Source organism: Pterocles gutturalis, unplaced genomic scaffold, assembly GCF_000699245.1.
Source record: "Pterocles gutturalis isolate BGI_N339 unplaced genomic scaffold, ASM69924v1 scaffold13729, whole genome shotgun sequence".
In the NCBI taxonomy this organism is placed as follows: domain Eukaryota; kingdom Metazoa; phylum Chordata; class Aves; order Pterocliformes; family Pteroclidae; genus Pterocles; species Pterocles gutturalis.
Genome location: NW_010133458.1, coordinates 25,757 through 47,168, shown reverse-complemented (window position 1 = coordinate 47,168; position 21,412 = coordinate 25,757). Strand labels below are relative to the sequence as shown.

Sequence of the window (21,412 nt, the reverse complement as noted above, 5' to 3'; positions counted from 1 at the left end):
ATGGGCTTTAAGGTCCCTTCCAACCCAAACCATCCTGTGATTCTGTGACTTGGAGGAACTAATGCAGACTTTGGATGCCTATCAATTAAAAGAAATGTTATTGCTGCTACATGTAGCATTCATAACACTATTAGTAGTTAATGTCTTCTGTTGGAATCCATACTTTAAACAAAAAGTTGCTGAAAAAATGAAAATAGTTCTGAAAAGGGCTATAAAAATGATCTAATCCTGGAAAACTTTCCTCAGAAACAAATGACTAAAAAGCAACTGGATCTCTTTAACTTAACCAAAGGAAAGGCTAAGTAATAATTTCACACCAGCCATAAGTATCTTACATGGGAAGATTTCAGGTAGGAGAAAAGTGTTTGTTTTTTTTTTTTTTTAAGTCTACTAGAGAAAGATAGGAAGAATCCAGCAGCTGGACACTGAACATAGGTACAGTCAGACAGAAACAAAGTGCAGAATTTGTACAAACAGGAACTACCTTTATTGCTGGAACCTCTTGCCAAAATGTATGATCCAAGACCTGTAGTCTATAAATCTTGGTTAGGTATCTTAAAAAAAAAAAAAAAAAATCCTTAGTTCAGATGGAAGTTGCGAAATTGATGCAGGACTTAGTTATAATTGTCTGCCCTAAAGTGATTATGATAGTGTTCTCCTGTTAACCTTGGCAATCCTCAGCCTTGCAAAGCATCCTAAAAACCTGGTTCACAAACAGGCCCTATCACTTCTCAGTAACTGCCAGACACTTCCCACTTATGAAGAAAGGAAATAATTGTCTGTTTTGTAGTGTTCAGGGGAAATACCAATTGCAAGCATAGAGACATATTAATAAGGTCATCTGAGTAATGTCTGCTGATGCTTGCAATGGGTTTGGCCTTACAAGAAAAAAGCTGCAAACTTTACTAGAATCCTAGAGATGCTCCAATGCCTTTTCTCATCTTTCACACTCACTGTGCTTCCCACCTGGTTCAAGCCACTCAGCTGCTGGAAAATAATTGCCATATTACCCTAATGCAGGTTGAGCTGATGATAGCCCAGCCTGGCCACAGATGAACTGTCCTGGCAAGTCCCAGAAGAAAATGATAGCTTTGGTGAAATTCTCTTCCTCCTACATAAGTCAACATGAAGGTTTTGATAGGCCATGTAGCCAAACGGACACGATCAATGCAAACCTCAGCTTCCCTTGGTGCTGGACAGCAGACAGCCACAGAATAGGGCAAAAATGAGGCAAGGGCAAAAGCACTGTTCAATTTCAGTGAGAAAGGATGGGTGAAGGGATTCTTTATGACATAGCAGGCATTCATCATTCTTGCCTGTGACCGTTGACTGAACACTGCCAGTTCTTTCTGCAGCAGGAGAAAAGCAAGAAGCTGATTATGAAGCCAGGAACCAAGCAGAAACCGAGCAGGTACCAGCACCATTGCAAGGCAGCATCTCCATGGCATGCCCTGTGCCCAGTGCTGGCAGCAAGGACACTGTTGCAGCAGCTTGGGGACTGGAAGACAAATCAACCTCCTAGCCAGGCTGCTTGATGCTTTTTTTTGTTGTTGTTCTAATGCCAATTTTCTGCAACACTGCTGAATTGTGGGTGAAGGCAGACAAGCCCTGTGAAAAGTGTAGGTGTGGGAAGTGTCAGAGGAAGGGAGAATAACCACCTTCACTCTGCAGGAAAGAAAGAGACCGAATGTCCAAGTGAAGGCCCTGAAATGATACACCAGGTGTGCTGCCACCAATAGCAGAAGCTGACTGGTGACCTAGACTTCCCAGATGGTCTCAAGCTGGTTGCAACAGTGCTTCCATCCTTTCTGTATGTTTTGCAGGGCAGAGAAGTTCTGCCTGTTTTCTGCTCAAGGAAACGAGGCCTTGCAGCCATGCCTTTCCCCTCCCCTCCTGGGGTTCCATCAGCTGCCTCCATTTCCCAAAACTCATTTCAAGTCATATTAACCAGAATTTGTACAAGCCAGGTTTTCCAAATGCTCTCAACTGCTTACCAACAGAAAGACAGGTGATTGACTATTATTGCTGTATCTGCTTGTATTACAAGAAATGCCTATTCAAAGTTCTGGCTAATCCCCACATTTGGGGTCCAGTAGAACACACAACAAAATGATGGCCTTTGCTTGTAAGAAATTATAGGATAAAAGAAATTATTTGATAGTTACCAGTGAGAGGGGTAGTAATACAAGAAGGTAACAGACAATCTCAGCGTGTAGGTAATCTAGATAGCATCTGGGTTTTAAAGCTCAGCTTTGCTGAGTTGCTAAATAGACTGAGGTTGAGGTAGCTTGGGAGAATTGTAGGCAGCACCTTCAGTGTGTAAGCAGCAGCTCGGAGGAAGGTTAGGAGGAGTTGATTTGACGATCTAGTGGGAGGTGGAAGTTGGCATCATTGAAAGAGTTGACTTCTTGGTATAGAAGTGAGAGATGACAAGAAGACGAGGAGAGGCGGTCAGTGATTTTGAAAGTGGGGACAAGAAGCTTGTGTTTGATGTGACAGAGAAAGGGAGATAGAAGAATTATGTAGACAAATGTAATGGGTTCAAAGTGATGGAAACAAAAAAGGACCTTTGCACCTCCAACCTTTGGATGACTACAAGTGAGGCAAGATCAGCTTTACAAAGGCCTGATAAAACATGAGACTGAAGTGTCTGCAAGAGCATGAGCAAGGATTTCATGTGGAGATGTGTGTGTAAGTCTTCAACATGCTTGAATACCCTTTGATACATGTAGTGATATTACATGTCAGCCCATAGCAACAGCCAGGACTCCTAGGTTCTACCCTACCTCTGCTGTCAGCTTTTACACAGAGTAGAATGTTTTGTCAGTGCAATTTGTCTTGTTGCAGCTCACTCGTATGGTCTGCTATGCTCACCTAAATCTCAGAGGAAGTCAGAAGCTTCAGGCTCTGATTTGTCAGTGTCTCTGAGCTGTTCCAAAATGTGCTCTGCTCGCTCTCCCGCCCACAGCAAGATATGACGAGTGGGGTGTGGTGGGAGCAGGCACGGCAGACATGGACCCTTGAACGCTTTGCTTCCATTCCTTACATCTTAGCAGTTAGTCATAAATGACCTGCTCTCCCTCAGCCATAATCCCTTCCTTTGCTTCGGTCTCTTCCAGAGGCAGCCCCAACAGGCCCTGGAGAAGGGCAGGACACTGCCTCCCACCTGTGGAGTAAAGCAGCGACAGACAATAGCCTGACTGTACCCACACGCACGTCCCTCATCCGCTAAGGTCAACCCCAAGTGCACAGTCTCCAGAGCGATCCATTGTGTTACTAAGGGTGATTGTTCATCTTGGGCACTCCTTCAGTCAGCCCTGCCTACAAGAAAATATTTTGTGGGTCCCTTAAGAAAACTTAGTGATAGATGATCTGCCTCCTGAATACCAAGGCCTCTGAGTACCTGTCTGACAGAAGCACATCAAGTGCTCATAGTAGACTCACATGATCAGCATGCAAACCACTGGAGAATAAGGACGAAGTAGAATTTCCTCATCTGCACGGATGATCAGGGAAAACTCCATTATGAGCAGTCTTTTTCTCCCTTCATCTTTGGAGAGACATTTTTCCACAATCTGACGCTCACTAATAGCTATGTACTTTTAGATTTGACAGACTTGGATCCCAGAGGCTGAAAAAAAGCTGCTACAAAGGTTGATTTACTGCAATAAACTGGTATTCATAGATACATGCATATACACACATATATATATATACACATACATCAACAAACAACATTTGTGTCTGCAAAGTTGGAAACACTGAGGACTATTTTGCCTTGATGCATTTACATTCAGCCATTTCAGTCAAGAGAGGAGTATCTAAAAATAATTTGTTCAAGATGGTCCTTCTTTCTAGCACAATCCAGATTAGAATTAACACAACAGTGTGGTTTTGTGCTCAGCAATCTAGCAGAACAAAAGTGCAAAAGACCCTTCTGGTGGTTTTACTGTTCTAGGCTCCTCGGACAAGAAAAAATACAGAGTTCCACATTTAAGTAAAGAAATCATTTTTCCATATCTTAGCTCAGTAGATGTATCCTATCATTATCTACTGGCATGCATCACACAGAAATATGTTAAACTGTCTTACCAGCTCAAAGGAAACTTCACTTTTTGCACTGCTTCTGTCCCTTCACAGTTTCGGCTGTGTGGTTTGGTGATCAGGCAGTAGCAGCAGTGGTATAATAAAGCAGAGCTTACTGTGCTCGATTTTAAAGATAATCTCAAGAACCAATGAAAAACTCCTCAGATTATCAGATTGAGTTAAAGTAGCTGCATCTGCGATTACTCATTAGCGATGGAGAAACTGAGGAATTTATTTTAAAGGATTAACATTTAAAAGGCCAAGTAATTTGCTGAATATCAAAGTACATTCTTGCAACATCTGTATAAAAAAGGCCAGCAGAAGAGCTGAGTGACCTAAAGCCATTTCCTAGCCCTGTCTGAATGTGAGGCGAGACGCTTCCACCCAAGGGCTCTGCCCAGCTGTGCTCAGACACCCCAGGCATCCCTGAGCTGCCCGGTCCTGTTCTTCCTCCACAGCCTACTGCTGCACTGTGCTCAAGAAGCAGCTCTGGAAGCAAAGGCAAACGAGCACTGCAGTGCTTCCACATCCAGATCCACACCCAGCTCAGTGCTGCAGTGGTAGCGTTACAGTCAGGATCCATCAGTTCAGTCATGTACACGGGTCTAGTGCCAGAGAGGGAGAGGGAAGCCGGCAAAGCACTGCCGGAATAACACTCTGCCAGTGTTAGCTTTAGGGGCCAACAGACAGGAAGGCAGGGGCCATGCGGAAATGGAGACAGACATTTCCAAATTGCTACTGCAGATTGAGTCACGGTACTTCTCCCAATACCTGCTTTTGGGCCTTTCCCATCCACTAAGAATCCTGCTAACTCCCATGAGGCCCCACAGTTACCCATCTAAATGTATATTACACGTTTTATAATTACAACAAACAGGAGCAGAAACAGAAAGCCCCTACAACGCAAGCAGCCTTCAGAGTGTCATTCAGGCGAATAACACTGGCTGCCTCAGAACTGTCCAGATGCCTGTAGTTTGCCTGTTGCGGCAGAACTCGTCTTTTCTCCTGTAAAGACAAGTTGTATCCCTGCATCTGCCCAGCCTACTGCTGCAGGTCACCATAAAAATGCTACGGCTGTGTAAGACCTGCAGCTTTTACCATATTCTGCCTACAGGGCAGACAGAAAAAAGCAGTACAAGACTTCAGCAGTTTGGCTCAACATTAACTGAACTCCTGCTCTCGAAAGGCCACTCAGATCCTTCTTTCATGTTTTCTAGGACCCATTTACACCTGTCCCACTGTCCCTCAACTAGCTTCCATCACATGAGCAGTGTTTCTCACCAGCTAATTTAAGTTGCATCTACCTTGAACAAGAACAACGACAAAAAAGAACTTCAAAGTGCTCCATTTAGATAGACATCCACTGTTTGCTGTCAACCCAGTACCAAATGCATATGTTTTACTGTCTATTATGGTTTTAGATCATTATAGAGACAAATGTAATAAATAAGAGAAACGTCTCGTTACAGTGGAAGCTACTGGGACATGAAGCACTTGCTCTTGTGCTGCATTCCTTGGCTTGTACAATAATGCACATTTCTGAGCCTGAGATAGCCTCAGACGGACTCACATAGACTCAGATTTCCATGTCTACCTGCTTCTATGCTTGGCTAGGGAACACGTTGTTAGTCTATCAGAGTAGGTGGTCAGTACTCTAGTCGAGGACCACTTCTGCATCCTGATCACTGTCACTCAAGAATCTGTGAGATTTGACCTCCCTCCTCTCCTCTGCTCAGTGAGTCCCCCAGTAAAAGCACGCTGTTCTGGCCAGTGCCGCGTCCCTGACTGTTGTGAGCACTGTGCAAAGTGCAGCACGCTGCAGCCATCTACGGGATTTGTCTACAAGGGTAGTGCTGCTGGCATCTTCTCCCTGCCTCATCTGCAGCTCAGTGCGTGGCTCACCTCTCCTTTGAAGGCAGGCTAAAGTTAGATCAGCGGGTCAGCTGAGCTCGGCAGGAGTGGCCCAGCAGACTGCAGCGAAGGGCTTCAGCAGCCTATTGCAGACTCTGTTCGTTTAAGCAGACCAAGCACTTAAACATCAAATGGCTTTACCACACTTATCATAACTCTTTCCTGTGCTTCACACTGCTGTTCAGGAATCTACCACCATGTCTCAGGTCACAGAAGGGTGGAGTGAGACCTTTTAGAGACAGCTTGTTTGAGCGCAGGGGAGGCCTCCCAAAACCCAACAAAACATGGACTTGCAATGCTACCGATGGCCCTAGTATCCCAGGGGAAATACAGTTTTTCCAAATTAGATATCACTAGGACAGGGACATTTGTAGTTTGCTGCTATAAGCCACAGAAAAAAAAACACCTCAAACCCCTCCACATCCACAGTATCAACAACTCATCAGCCAAAAGCTTGATTTACAGATTGCTTCAAAGGCAAGAGTCTCTGTTATTTTAATATCCTTATGCCACATATCAAAGCAAGCTCTTCTCTGCCCGTTAAGTCTGCCTCCTAGGGTCACCAGAGGAAACTTCTAGCCCAACTTAGCAGCAAACCACCTTCTAGCAGATGTGCAGCTACAGATAGTGCAGCAATGACAGAAACAGCTCCTTCAGCAGTTCTGGGGCCAACGATATTAACAGGAACGAGGAGCGTGCAGAACTGAGGTGTAAGAGGGCCCTAGAAAGACAGGCGAGTTTCCCCTCTTCCCTAAGCAGCCTGGAGCCAGTTACCACAATGTAGTTTCTGAAGTGCAAATAGCTGCAAGGTGAAGTTGCAGAAGACTGTGTTGCAGACCACCAGCGATGCTCCTGCCCAGCCACACATTTACACAGACACGCACAGCGCCAGCAACCCTTGCGGGACAGCCAAGCGGGGCTCAACGGGAGGAAGAGGCGTTGGCTCGATCCTCTGCCGCCTCGGGGAGGGCGTGCAGGGTACTGGCAGCACAGCAGGGAGGGTGCACGGGCACGTTAAGAGAGCACCTCCCACGACTTATCACAGACGATGAGAAAAATGGAAAAGGAGGAGGGAAGGAACCAAAACCCTGATATCTTGGAGCAGCGCCCGGGAAGCCCCTGAGCTAGGGGTATGTTGAGGGAATAATAACATTTGAGTTTATTTGTATCACAGCAAAAACAGATTATTACTGCTCTGGAAACATACATCATTCACCACAAAGGTTCTCTCAGTATAAGCTCTTTTGGAGCCAAACAGACCATGGGTTAGTAGCATTGTGCCTATGTAAGATGTAGGTCTTCACATTCAATATCAGTATTGCAGCAACATGTAAAGACAATCATCCTACTCAAAACAGAAATACAAAGATGTCAGAGGGAAACATATTCATAGCTACAGTGCAAATAATAGTTTCATGGTTGGCTTTATTAGCTAGCAGAAATTGCTCAAACTTTGTGCTACTAACCTGTTAACTGCAGCAGACGACGTCCAAGGCAGAAGATGGAGTTGCAGGCACACACAGGTCAGACAACATTTCTGAAGTTTCTGCATAATTCTAAAAGCTGCTCAATGTTTCAGTTAATGTACTTGGAAAATGCTGGGAGAGAGGCTGTTTCAGTAGCAAGCCCTGGTAGCAAAAGTTTGTCTGGAATTACGTGTGTTTTGAAGACTTCATTTGCAGACTCCACCTGGAAAGACAAAGTCTTTCTGAAACCAGAGTTGTGCCTGGCCTCTCGGACACACAGTTCTACCATGATTGTATGAGAATTGTTTTTTACCTACCCCATGGACAGGGCTAGGATCATCCATAATTGACAAACTGTTGCAGCTGGGTTTAAAGAGCCAAACACATTAGTAGGAAAACACCACCTGTGTTGTTTGGAAATGGTATGGGAACTTTAATGTAACAAACATGCTTGCCATGGGTTATGCTTCTAAGATTCCATGTACATCCAAACTCTCCAGTCATGTAAGAATTCCAGGGAAAATAATTTAAAGTTCTGTATTCTTTATCAGGTTCCTGTCAAAAAAACTTTCACATCTACATAAGCTAAAGGGTAATTTTCAAGGTACAATTGTTTTTTCTGCCATTATAAAGGGGTCTGACCTAGGATTCTAAAAGGAAGGAAAAAAAAAAAAAAAGGAAAAATAAATCAGGTCAAGTTTGAGACATTAACAGGGTAAGTGGCAGTAGAAATAGGCATAATTTCTATGGACCTAACAGTTTTCAGCTGTATGCAATAGAGCTTGCACAAAGTAAACTTTGGTTCTCTTCAGAATTTCGTTAACACTTTGCTCCTGGCACAGTACAGAAAAGGCCCTACACTCTGCAGGGCAACATCAAGTCCGTAGTTCGTCTATGTCCCATTGACTGGGCTGTCAGAGCAACAGGAGACCCACTGCTTGACGTAGCTCCGTGGAAAGTCCTCCCCCTCCTGCTCAAGAGGGATGGACCCACAGTTGATCTGACTGTTTTGCTCAAATTCACAGTCAACTGGGCTCCCACAGTCCGAGTCCACAAAGCCACTGTCGATAGTGTCCAAATCTATGCAGATCATAGGGTAATTGTCACCAGGCCTTGCCATGTGAGGGAGGAAGTCACAGGAGCCTTCACTGTAGGAAACACTTTCACCATCAGGAGAAGGTAGAGAAGCTGGATTTTCCAAATCCCACTGATTAGGATACAAGCAAAGGGCTTCTAGAATGCTCCTCATTCCCACTTCCAAAGCCCCTTCTGCTTGCTGATGGGCTGGGACACTTGTACTCCCCAGGCGGTCAGTGGACACAGAGCCTGAAGCAAGTATTTTGTCCTGCGTGCTCAGGTCAGCCAGATGCAAGTCAGTGGATGTCCTTCTGTCTTCATTATCAATGTTAACCTTGGGGTAACCAGTTTCTCCAGCACTACCATCTTCCTCACTGGTATGCTCATGTCTCCTGTACACACGGTTACAGGTGCACTGGCAGGTACAAGGTGTAAATTCATCAGCCACAGTCACAGTATCCATGGACAAGTGCCCGTATGACTGGTCCTGAGTCCCACTGCTGCTGTTCACACTAGACAGCAGGGACTGGCTGTCCTGACCTGGGGCAGTCAGGCAAGACACACAGGGCTTGCAAGGCAGATCTTTTCTCAGCTCACGCAGCTCCTCCTGGGAGGTGCTGTTGGAAGGATGCATGGTGTAAACTTCTAGGACTTCGGGAAGGACTATTCCCCATTCAAAGAGATCAAAGGTTATTTTCGTATGGGATGCACCAACCCACTTCTGCATAAAAGGACATACAGGGAGAGAGGGGGAGAGAGAGAGGTTAGTATCATCAGATGTGAAGTTCCACAGAAATGACCAAAGTTCTTGTGCTTTTTGAGGCAAAGTCCAGAATCAGACTTCTCCAAAATAGCACAGTATGAGATGTTGTTATTACTAGACACAGGCAACTGCACGAGAACTGACTCAGGTAATTGAACACAATTAGCTCTGAGAGGTTTGCATGGCTTTGCAGTTTTCTTGGAGCTGCAAAGAATGCCACTGCCCATACCAGCATTCCTTCGTGCATCAGCCAGAGGTCCCTTCCCAAGCCACCAACTCTCCCCTGCCCTCTTTGTTCTGGACACGGCTTCTCCTAGGAAGGATAGTCAGCTTCTCCCCTACACGCTGCATCTGCACCCAATACACGGGCAGCCCTGCCCTGTCACTTCCCTCACCTCAGTTCCCTGGGCAGGGGTTGGGCAAGGCTCCTCTGGATCTTCTGAACACAACCATGCCCCAGACCAGCCTTTTCTCTCACAGTGACAACAACGAAGAAGGGGTAGGTAGGGGATGAGGACATCAAAGAGCTGTAGCCACCACCTGCTGCAGACAACACTTACTCAGATGATTAGGGAGTGCCACATACCAAACTTTGCCCTTCTGTATCAGCATTAGTATTACATTCTTCCCTGTGCCGTGCATTATCTCTTGATCATGAGCCCCTTGCATTCAGTCACAGCTGGGAGTAAAGGCACCTCTAGGTTTTTCTGATCTAAGAACAAAGTTTCTGTTCTTTTTGAAGAAGAACTGAATCAGACACTCAGATCATGGCAAACTTTAGGCACATGCCACTAATGAATGCCAGTAAGACCTGCTAGAGGATTCTGCAGTCCGGAGGCTGGGCACAGCACAGACTCAAGTCTTGGTTCCGCTCCCTGACACTTGCCTAATGGCTGAGCTGCGTCAAGGCTCTGCTAAGTGCAGCACTTTCTACCATGTGTAAAATAGGTAACATAGCTGAGCTTCATAAACACTGTGAAGGCTTCTGACAGAGTGCTGCATGAGAGCTGGGCGTTGCCACAGCTGTCAGAGAGCCCTAAACGTATCAGCCTCCTGTCCAAATGTCACTCGGTGCAACTAGACATGAGCAAAGTATTTGGGAAGAGAACAGCTTGACGCAGCTTATTACCCTCTGACACCAAGCATGGAAAAAATCTTCATTCCCGTAGAACAGAGAACGCCATGGCTTCACCCTGAGAAAAGCATGGCTCTTGGCATGCAGGGTGCTTTCACTTCCACTGTGAGCGCTGGCCCATGACCCTCAGGAATTCCAACACCGAGTCCACCTGGTCCTGGTTCTTTTCCCTGAGAGCAACCAGTGCCACCTGCCTCACAAGGGGATGCAAGTACCCCTCTGGTGCAGAGGTGGGAAGCCATAATAGGGCTGAAAGAGGAAGGCAGGAAGGAAGCGAGACAGTTGCTGCAGGCTTCAGCTCGAACAGCACCCATCCAAGGCTACTTGCTTAACCTAATCGCAAACATCAGCCACGCAGCAGTGGGAAAGTACGTGAAGATCATTAGGGCCCAGCTGGTGCCCCTCTCCCAGAGGGTCTAAGAAAAAGCAGAAACAAAAAGCAGACACTAAGTGTCTCTTGATCAGTGCTGCTGTAACCACAGGAACTTGTCCAGAAAGAGGCAGTGACGTCTGCACTCACATGCCAGCACTTCTGCAGTTCGATGATGGCATTGTGAATTGCTCTTCAGCTTAATACAACCATTATTTATGGATGCTCAATGTTCTTTCACTTTTGTATCATGAGAACCCCAGCAAACTCTGCAATCTTTGCAAACCATTTTTATCACAAGAGCAAGTTTTTCTGGTGTTAAACGAGAAGAGAACTTGTGAGGGCTAGGTAAAGTTACTCAGAAACACTCCCTTCACGGGGAGGCAGCTGCACTGTACTATCATGCAGCAGTTATTTGCCCCCAGAGCTCTAACCACCTTTCCAGGATGATGTGCATAGCTATTATCTGTATGAGTGACTCTTCAGAGAGAACTACAAGGCTTAGTATTGAGCTTGTGTCACTGCAGAGGCTGGAGTGGGAGATCTGTCTCTACAATGAAGTCTGCTCCCTGGCCTTAATGGCAGCATGGGACTGGAGCTTCAGAAAAATCCCAGGTACTGTCGTAGTATCCCTTTGTCCACTCCCTTCATGTTCCCAGGCTTCACAGCTCACACATGAGCTCAGCTCAGCACTGAGACAGCACCGACAGGGAATAAGCAGCTCAGATGGGACATCAAGGCCTTCCTGGCACAGAATAGACACTGGAGAGCTCTGGTCCTTACATCTGGAGCCACTTGGCATTCCTTTGAGGTAGATTCCCCCTCCCACTGCCCTATTGAAAATCCCTTGCCCAGGATAGCACAACAGGCCTTCTAGTTTAACTTTGTGATGTGCACCAACTTGCTTGTGTAGCCCCTTTATACCTTGAAATCTCCATCATGCTCCAGGTAAAGGTTTTTGAAAAAGAATGAAGGGTCTGGGATGCAAGCCATCTTCTCCCACAAGCTGGAAGAGAAAAGAGAAAGGCTTCGGGGTTAAGCACACATTACAGATGCAAAGTGAGGCATCTCCAGATCCAGTTCAAGCAGCTGAAATAGCCTGCCCAGCCTTACTAGCCTCACAAGTCAGCAAGTGGCTAAGGATCCAAAGACGGCTGGTGCTGTCAGAGCCATCTAATGGACTTTCTCGTGAACCTCACAGGAGGTGAGGCCTCAGCCCTCAGGACTTGCACACACAAGAGTCATGCTAAGGAAAGAGGTTCCAATTTTTTTCCTTACTGGAAAAGCACCAAGTGCTGGAAATGCATTCTCCCCTCAGGCTAGGCTGGCACGTGCTCTGCAGCTGCAGGCCAGGACTCTTCCCTGGGGACTTTGTGGCGGTGGTCTGTGCCAGCCCAGCACCCTCCTCTGCGGCAGCATGCACCCCATCCCTCTGCAAGGGCACCTCACCCTCCGACAAAGGAGAGAGATCCCAGCCGGTGCTGAAGGCAGGGCAGCCCCGGCTGCTGCTCCCATCTGGCACTGTGGAGAACAGCCCGGACCAGGAGAACAGCCCAGGAGGCCGGGTGTCCCCTGCTCAGTCCCCATGTGCCGTTGCCTTGTCCCACCCAGTGGAATGGCAGCAGAGCCCCAGAGAGAAGCAAGGCGCTCTTGCCAGGGCACCAGCTGGAGATGAGACTTTGCTGGTGCCCACAGGCCCAGAGCTGTGTCCGTGCATGGACGTACAAGATGCAAAGACGGCTGTACGTGAACACCCCATCTTCCACAAGACAGAACAGGTGCATTTACTCCAGCTTCCTGAAGCATTCTTACCTCCGCTGTTTGGCCAGAAAGGTTGTGATTGCGGCGGTGATTGCCACGACAACACCAAACGGCAGCAGCCATCCCACGCCTGCTGTCTGTGTTGCTGCTGGAGAAAGAGACAGGGTCATTCGGGCTCACCTTGCAATTCCACCCCGGTCAACAAGCAGGAGATGGTGAGGAGAAACCCTCAATTTCTGCCCCAGACTTTCTCTTAGGGACACCCCAGACGCCAGGTCTGAATGAGGGTGCTGAGAGAAGAGAGGGGCAGTGCCGCAGCTGCCCCGTGGCCTGGCAGCCCCACAGGCCGGCAGCCAGCATGCTGGGGGCTTCGGGCTCACCTTGCAATTCCACCCCGGTCAACAAGCAGGAGATGGTGAGGAGAAACCCTCAATTTCTGCCCCAGACTTTCTCTTAGGGACACCCCAGACGCCAGGTCTGAATGAGGGTGCTGAGAGAAGAGAGGGGCAGTGCCGCAGCTGCCCCGTGGCCTGGCAGCCCCACAGGCCGGCAGCCAGCATGCTGGGGGCAGGAGGGTTCCTTCCTACAAAGGCCCCTGGTGCTTCTGACTCCTCCTGGTTTTAGGGACACCTCCACCGGTGATCCACAAAGTGGAAAGAGAGTGCAGCTGGCCAGAGATATGTGAAAAAGAGGCGTTGAGTAGATGAGTGTTTGCTGGCTGCTCTCCGCCTGGGATGGAAGGGAGCACTGCTGAGACCCAGACCTCAGGTAACCCTCAGCAAATGGAGCCCGACCCTGCTGCCACAGCACCAGGTAATACCTCAGTCTGAGCTGCACGTCGGTGAGAGCAGGAAAGCTCACCACATGCTGCCAACATTGATCAGAGTCATCCTCCCTGCTCTGTTTGAACAAAGACTCCCTATTTTCATAGCCTCTGTTCCCCCCATGACAAGCACCGGCGTGCTTCCGTGAGCGAGGTACTGTGCGCTCGCTCCCTGTGGAGTGCGAGTGGTGGCTACCAAACAATGCCCACGCCCAGCATGACCAACCGTCGCAGTCCAGACAAGGAGCTTAACCTGAGAGCAGGCTACCCCTTCCCCCAGCTGAAGGCAACACTAAGCCCCAGCAGTGGGGGCACCCCTGCTACATCTCCCCCCTGTCCGAAAGCCACAAGCAGAACCCTGGATGTTTGACAAAAGGAAGCTAGAGGCTGCGCTCCTGCTGTGGGACCCCAGCCTACAGCCACCCCCACCAAACCCTCTCCCACGGGCCATGCTGCAGGGGGGGCTGGGCAGCACAGCAAGAAGGTCAATGCAGGCGGCACAGAGCAGCTCAGGGCTGGGGTTCACATCCTCCGTGAGCAAGCCAAACATGCCCGTCTTTACTAGACTATTTCAAATTTATTAGATTTGAGTAGAGTTCTGAAAGCATTCTCTGACATGGGACCAACTGGGAGGGAAGGAGAGCGGGTAGTACGTACCGGCAGGGTTGGTTTTCAGCGCCAGCGGAGGACTCCATTCACTCCAAACCCCACGGTAGCCAGTGTCTTCTCGGGGTCTGGCTCTCACTTGGAACTGATACTCAGTGCTCGCCTGGAGTTCCCACGGCAGGATCACCAGCATCCGTTTATCTTCACGGACAACTTTTGTCTTCTGACTCTGTGAAAGATTAAACACCAAACGCTCAGGGCTGGAGTGCCTGCTCGCTCCCACCTTGCCCTTGCAGCTGCACGGTGACGAGCCCTGCTGAGCCACCTCCTCTGCTTTCACCTTGTTTCCGCAGGGCCGTGCTCTGGCTGCTCAGCACGGGGCCCTGGGGCACCCTTCCACGCAGAACAGCAAGAGAAGGAAATGAACTGTCAGCCTTCCCCACAGGATCTAGTACTTCTCAGACAGCTTCTGCTTCTTGGTTCTTTTTTTTTCAGTTTTGCCTGTTGTCAGTCCAGGCAAGCAAAGAGACACCTTTTCTAAACCACTAAAACCCTTCTTCCACGCCAGTGCTCCTGTCCTGGTTGTGCTGGCCTCCTCTTTGCTGGTACATCCCACCTGATGGTAAAGGGACATCTCACTTACCTCCCAGGTGTCGGTCCTTCTCTTATAGCGCAGCTGATATTCCAGCTCCTCATTCAAAAAGTAGAAAGGAGAGTTCTGGTAGATGGTTTCCCAAGAAATATTGTAACCCTCTGAGAAGACAGCAGTCAGGTTGAAGGGAGGCTGTGGTTTGACTGGAAGACAGGATGGTGTTACCCTTCATAACGTTACCTCAGACAAGAGGTGGCCCAGCACGGTGTCAGCAATGCAGACCAAGGAGGGAACAAAACCGCCCTCGCAGGGGTGAGCCCTCCTGCACAGGAGAACCCCCAACATTCCTGCCTCTCCGGCTGAGCAGTCCTGAGCCGTGCGAGAACCTCACACCTCAGCAGCCAGCGAAGCCAAGCCCACACTTGTCTGGAAATGCCTTCTGCCTGTCTCTGAACCTTCTCATCACCTCAGGAGCAGGAGAAGAGAGCACGAAGGGCAAATACCTCCCAGGACATGTAAAGAGTAGCGCACCTTGCTCTTCTCATGGCATAGGAGGACTCTGGGTAGTCACGGTCACTTGCACAGTTAGGGAAACACCCCTCAATGGAAAAGAGACATCAGGAAAAGCTGCGGCTTGAGAGGCTGGAGGCCCAGGGCAAATCCCTCTGTCAAAGTGCCTCAAAGGCAAACTCTTGTGTCCTTTGCAAGGTGTTTTCATATATAGAAAAGCAGCAATGCACAAGCTCTGGTACTACTCTGCAGGGTCTGTTGCTGAGCTATGATGCCTCTGTACGGGAACATCTCGGAGACGTGCAAAGGACCACGACCCGATCTATAGTCTGTCAGTGGGGGGCAAAGGTCTTTCCTGAAATGTTACGGCATTTGTCAAAAAGGTGACACTTCTCACATAACAAGAAAAATCCAAGAAGAATCCAAGCAGAAAAATCCTTTTTCATGTGCCTGCATGGTACCTGTCTGCCTGGCTAACCACCCCTCTTCTTCAGTTTGCTGCATGCTCAGATCACACCAGCATTGCACCAAGTCAATGCATGATTGCACGCACTCCTCCTGTCACGTGGAGGAGATGGTTAGGAATTGCCCTAGAAAGCGGAAGTGCCACCTGTGCCTGGGACACCTTGTGCCACTCCCAGTAATGCCATGTTGGTTCAGGTATCCACCGCAAGAGCCTCCTGGGATTCCTGCGAGGACATCTGTGGCATTTGCAATTAAAGCGATTCCTCCGCCCCCTAAAAATTCTAGCCAAGAACAAACACTTGCATCGTCTAGGTACAAGACTGATCTAAGGTAGAAATTCATCGCCTGCTGCTTCATGGGGCCAAGCCAGTTCTAAGCTCAGCCTCAAGCACAGCTGTTTCTATAGCTTACAACAGCGACAGTAAGAGCACAGTGCTCTGTGTAGATGGGTGCACACCAAACATAGCCCCCCGCCACTGGCTGCCACGCTCACCCCGTGCCCAGACTATCCCAGCAGATAGGCATAAGGTCAGGCGGCATTTATCAAAACCACCATTTTTGTACTTACTGTTCTCTGACATATAAAAGTCTTTGGAAATCACGTGCTGCCTATGAGCATCTGTAACATCCACCTGCACTTTGACATCTGCCAGGAGTTCAGTCATGTCCACAGTGCACACGTACTGGGTGTGACTGGTGTTCCTGGACAATTGCAGGAGACTGCAGGCAGCCACAGTATTTTCTGGCTCTTCCTCAGGAACCCTAAAACCACCAAAAAACCAAACAAGTCCACATCTGCCACATGCCATAGTTGGACTAATCTATTGCTGAATGTCCAGGCATAGAAATTAACAAGAAAAAAAGAGGCAACATGTTCAAATAAAAATTTATCTTTGAACTTACAAGGAGAAAAAAAAAATCTGTCAATTTGCTCAGCTTAGCATCTTTGAGAGAAGTAGGAAAGTGACACTGAAATGTTCATGGGAAGGAAAGGACTGCACAGCCCAGGACTGCACCCACCTCCTTGCTGGCACAGCAGAGCAGCCGTAGGGGGCGTGGACAAGCTGCATGAGCCCTGCCAGCACACACGGGTGAAAGTCCATAATTAAGAGCAGCAAAAGGCAAGGTAACCCAGGACAGGAGAGAAAACAATGCCAAGGAAGCCAGTGTCAGCATAGCAGTCAGTGGACACAGGAACCAGGGATGCTTCGCTAGGGGAGAAGCCAGGTGATAAGAGTGTGAAGTACCAAGGGAAAACCAGCACAGCAGCAAGAACGAGAATTCTATCTAACAAAGACAGCAGAAGGACATCACTGCTATGGCCACCATTCTGCTATGGCCACGTTTGAAGTTCCTGCTGGCTGCACTTTGCTCATCCTACGAGACGTACCATGTTGCAGTGAGGTTATACAAACTGGCACCCCAGTCATTTCCCAGGATACAGGACAGGGTCTGCACATAGTCCACAAAACAAGTGAGGTTTTCACAACACGTAGCTGTAGGTTTGGAAAGAGAAAATACAGTATCAACTTCCATGATGAAGCAAGTGGGACTTTATAGCAATGTGCACAGGCCTCAGGGCTTCCCCTAAACCTGAAAGGAAGAGACCACGCTGTGCCAGCCCCGCCAAAGTCTCCAGTCTTGGAGTGTAAGACATGTCCCATCTCTACAAGGAGGCAACTCACTGACAGCAAGATAAGCATCAAACAAAAATCTATTAAAATGCTGTGGCAGCAAATGGCATACCAAAATACCAGGAAATGCCCAAATTGTGACTGAACTGTCCCTTCTTACACAGTCACTACAGCAGAGTCATGTTATTTGTGCAAGAGTCCTGGCTTATGCAGCACATAAAAGAGGCATGATTACCCCACCAGAAACAGTAGCATATTCAAACATTCCAATGACACCACTTCCTAAACTGAGTACTCTTCTTTGCTAGTCTAGTTTTCCTTTTATGACATCTCCTGGCAGTTTGCACATTTAAAAAAAAAAAGTGGTATTTTAGTAATTCTTTCTTTACTCTCTTACTCTTCTCTGCTTACTATTCCTACAGCATGATATCTGCAGCATCAATACTTTTCATGTCCAGCTCCAGAGGCTTGGGATATGCTTTTCATGGAATTTTGGCAATATGGCAGATCTGTAGTTACTGTCATTTCCATAAATCATTCTGATACGAAAGTGATAGGCACAATTTATTAATCACTTAAACTGAAACAGACTTCTAAAGAGAAGTTGGGAGGCAACTGTAGAATTTACACTGGTCATTAAGAAAATTAGCTATTTTGAAAGTGTTCACAAAGCAGCATTTATGCTCTTCTGATTGTTCTGTAGGAGGTCTGCTCATGTATCGGTATCCAAGATGTGCTGTACAAAAACACTGTTGTTCTATGCATAGCACACAGCAGTTATCTCCCTGGAGTTTAAGGCAGGGAAGACTGCAGTACAGTGAGAAATGTCTGCATTGGTGAGTCCTCTCCTGACACCACTACTACACTAGGAATAACCGAGCAAGGAAAGGGTTGCAGCAGATGCAGCGTGCCATGCTGGAGCGAGCCATGCCTACTACAGCAACTATTCATCTCTTACACGTACAGCGTTACCCCTTTCTGATGGGAATAAAATTGTCATCATCTAGGGGAAGATCTCAAGGTGGTTACTTCCATGTTTAAATCAAGCGTGGGTCCTCCCCTCCCAGCAGGGCTGCCCCAGCCTGATGGGAACACCTTCCTTCACAACCATCAGGCACACAAATCCTCTGATGCTCACCACGTTGCAAGTTCACCCCCCTTTGTCGTTCTGCAGCTTGCCTGGTTAGAGAAGCTGCACTCCCTGCTTCCTACCTTTCCTGTGTTGAACAGCTCTGTGTTCAGAAGGGTTGTTTGCACAAGATGAAAGGCAGGCCTCTGCGATATGCTCAGCCACCACAATGCTTGATTTTACAATTAAAATTAACGCTGCATGCAGAGAAAAACCAACATGCAATGCAGGCAACGTGTCTGTTTGTTTGATGGACCAGAAGCATCTGTTCCAAGCTCCCCAGCAAGGGACAGTCCTCACAAGCTGTCTCTGCATTGACAGTCACACTGCACAGCAGGCACACCCAGGGGAGGCTGCAGCCTGGCTCTAGACCAAAGTAAGGGCAAAGGAAAACACGGGCCAACTTCTCCCACCGACTTCACTCATTACAAAAGTTTCTTCCTAGTCCTGTTGCATCAGAGCACAGACTGCTCTCCCCACAGGAGTTCGGGGCAGCACTCAGATTTGTGTGTAAGACCCCACAAAGAGTCAGGAGGGTGACAGAAGAAATCTGGGGATGCTTGCGACAGACTGGCCCCAAGGGTGTACATATGCTTTATTAAACTGTGCTTCAAATTATGTGGTTGTCACTTTGTTTCATTTTGACTTTTCATTTCACATTGACTTCAGAATTTTGTTCTAAAATTTTCATTAAGTTTTAACTTGTCGTATTGAGCCCTCAGTAAGCTCTTCTGAGGGCTCTAGTACAAGCACTGCTTGTTCCAGAGTCCTGAACAAGATACTTTTTCTCCTTCAGCCTAACTTTACTCTCCTACAAAAATGAGGTTATAAAATCCTTGCTTTTCTCTAGAGAGGGAAGCAAGTGTTAAGAAGTTAATAAGCATTGGTAATTAGCATTCTTCTGTGCTGTTATGTTAATCTGTCAAATGGACTACTATTCCTAGGTAGCTGCAAGCTTATCTTTGGGCGAGAATCTGTTAACAAAATTAAGAAGAGGACAGCTTTTTACTGGGAGGGGAATAACTACATGTCCTAAACCCAGTTAGACCTAGGATGAATTGTTCTTCTTTGGCAGCTTCAGAAACAAAAATCAAATACTTTTAACAGTAAGATCGAGTTTGGTCCAAACTGAAATTAATACAGGGTAATTTCCTGGCTTGTGTTACACAAAATTCAGACCAGGCGTCAGAATGGTCCTGCATGGCAGGAAGATACATCTCTGAATCAATCTTTTCTGCTAATTTAGGTTTGGAGCAGGTCCAGTGCTCTGCCTAGAAGCAGCATGTGAAATGCTAAGCTTGCAGCTGTTCCCTGCAGACACGGTTGTTGCTGCCCTTTTCTGTCCAGCTGACCTGTTCAGAAAGTCAGCTCTGAGTCAGCCAAAGCCTGCACGGGGGGTAGGAACCAGCCAGAAAGGGGGAGCGAGCATCTGCACAGTGCAGTCCTGCGCAAAGGGGCTCAGAGCAGGAGAGGTTCACTCCACTGTCCCTGGCTGGCCTGGCAACAGCGGCCATAAGCCCTGGGGATTTCCTCGTCTTGGCCACCAGAACCTCTCCTATGGCAAAGTGCTGGGTTTTCTCGGGGGGCAAGGGGGGGAATCTTACTCTAATGTCAGCAGGAGACATTTCCATGCAAAGCAGGCACTACCTCTGCAGTCTCTGGCGCTGCTCCCTGGAGTGGCGTGCAGCCTGGCTGAGCTCTGCCCAGCTGTGCACCTTCTTCTGTCTCTCCTCCATCACCCATGGAGCCTCTTCCATCCATCATTATCCCATCGAACCCTCTCCCCTGGTACCCCATGTTGTGCTTGCTGTCCCACAGCAATCTTGTGCCATGCACATCTCAGCAGAGCCCGCATCAACAGCCACCAAGATAAATCCTGTGGGTGTACGGCCTGGAAGAGATATCTGGGAACTTACTGTACTGGAATAAAAGGAAGAAGGAAATAATCTGGAGCCACAGCTTGTTCTTCATGTTGGTTCTGACTAGATGTCCTGGAAAAAAACATAACAAACCCAATTTATGAAAACCAAACAACCACTTAAAATTCATCTCGGCCATCTACTCGTGTGTTAAAGGTTGAGGACGACCAAGAGCCCTGCCAACTGGCCATAAACCAGGTCAGTGAGGTCTCTGCTCCTTGCCAGCAGCATGTGTGCAGAGAAAGCAGCAAAGTGGCGGCAGCCTCAATCTACCCATGCGACAGGAAGGCATTCAGGTTAAGTGCTAACCCCTTTTTTTCTTCATTGGTTTCCTGCAACTAGAAATGTCTTGCAGCTAACAGAAGTGACACTGCTGTGGCTTAAACATCTGTACAGTGAACTAGTCAAATAGAGTCTGAATGCCACTGTGGGTCCATACGAGCAAGGCTTGTGAGAACTCATTGATTTGGCCTGCCCATGGTTAAACAAGCGTGGAATAATGGAATAGCGAGTTAAGGGACTCCGGGAAGGCAGACCAGACAAATAAGAGTCTCCCATGTGGCACAGAAGAAAGTGATGCACAGTACTCGCTTCAGGGGAAGTCTGTCCTGGTGCAGTTGGGTGAAGAGAACCTACAGGGAAGTCTTCAAAGAAGACAGCAGGATGTTCACAACAACATGAGGAAACAGCATCACGTACAAAGGGCTGCTCAGCCCACAGCCCCTGCACCCAGACCAGGCCCTCAAGCCACACGACACGTTAAGGCTGCGTTTTGACAGTATTTAACGCTTACAGAAACACAGACACTTACAGAAAGACTTAAAATCAGCTTCCTGCAGAGTACTGGCTGTTGATAGCTGGTACAGATTTCAGCACTCTTTTCTCAAGATATTCTGAAACAGGCTAGGCTGCCTGGGGACAAGGCTTTGGAGAAGCCACGTGCATCACTTTCGGGACATAGTGCTGTTGTCAGGAAGCTGCAAGGATGCAGACAGCAGGGAGGGCCCACGTGCCTCGCCACGGAGCAGCGACGTTGCGGCTGGACACACACAGCTCCCTGCAGAGCCCCAGAGCTCTGCCAGCCTCCCTGCAGCAGATTGCACAGAGGCTCCTGCGAAAGTGATGTGGGCGAAGAGTGGGCAGCAAACCGCAGCAACTAAAAGAT

General features: G+C 48.0%; 1 protein-coding gene across 1 annotated transcript; it reads right to left on the bottom strand.

Annotated features, from left to right (window-relative positions):
• Nucleotides 1-8,268: 8,268 nt before the first annotated feature.
• On the bottom strand, nt 8,269-20,299 carry IL21R (interleukin 21 receptor). The gene is made up of 8 exons (XM_010081247.1): nt 20,245-20,299; nt 16,956-17,061; nt 16,134-16,327; nt 14,642-14,793; nt 14,050-14,227; nt 12,621-12,717; nt 11,733-11,814; nt 8,269-9,261 (listed from the first exon to the last, which is right to left on the bottom strand). The coding sequence occupies exons 1-8, from the start codon at nt 20,297-20,299 to the stop codon at nt 8,356-8,358; spliced, it is 1,770 nt and encodes a 589-aa protein (XP_010079549.1). The 3' UTR covers nt 8,269-8,355.
• Nucleotides 20,300-21,412: the final 1,113 nt, after the last annotated feature.

What these genes read in the sequence shown, in the direction of transcription:
- IL21R (XM_010081247.1), bottom strand. Translation starts at nt 20,299, where the DNA reads ATGAAGAACAAGCTGTGGCTCCAGATTATTTCCTTCTTCCTTTTATTC. An exon ending in GCTGAAAACCAACCCTGCCG is followed by an intron (nt 12,718 to 14,049) that starts GTACGTACTACC and finishes CTCTTTCTCCAG; the next exon opens with CAGCAACACAGACAGCAGGC. An exon ending in TTTCTGGCCAAACAGCGGAG is followed by an intron (nt 11,815 to 12,620) that starts GTAAGAATGCTT and finishes TTTCTCTTCCAG; the next exon opens with CTTGTGGGAGAAGATGGCTT.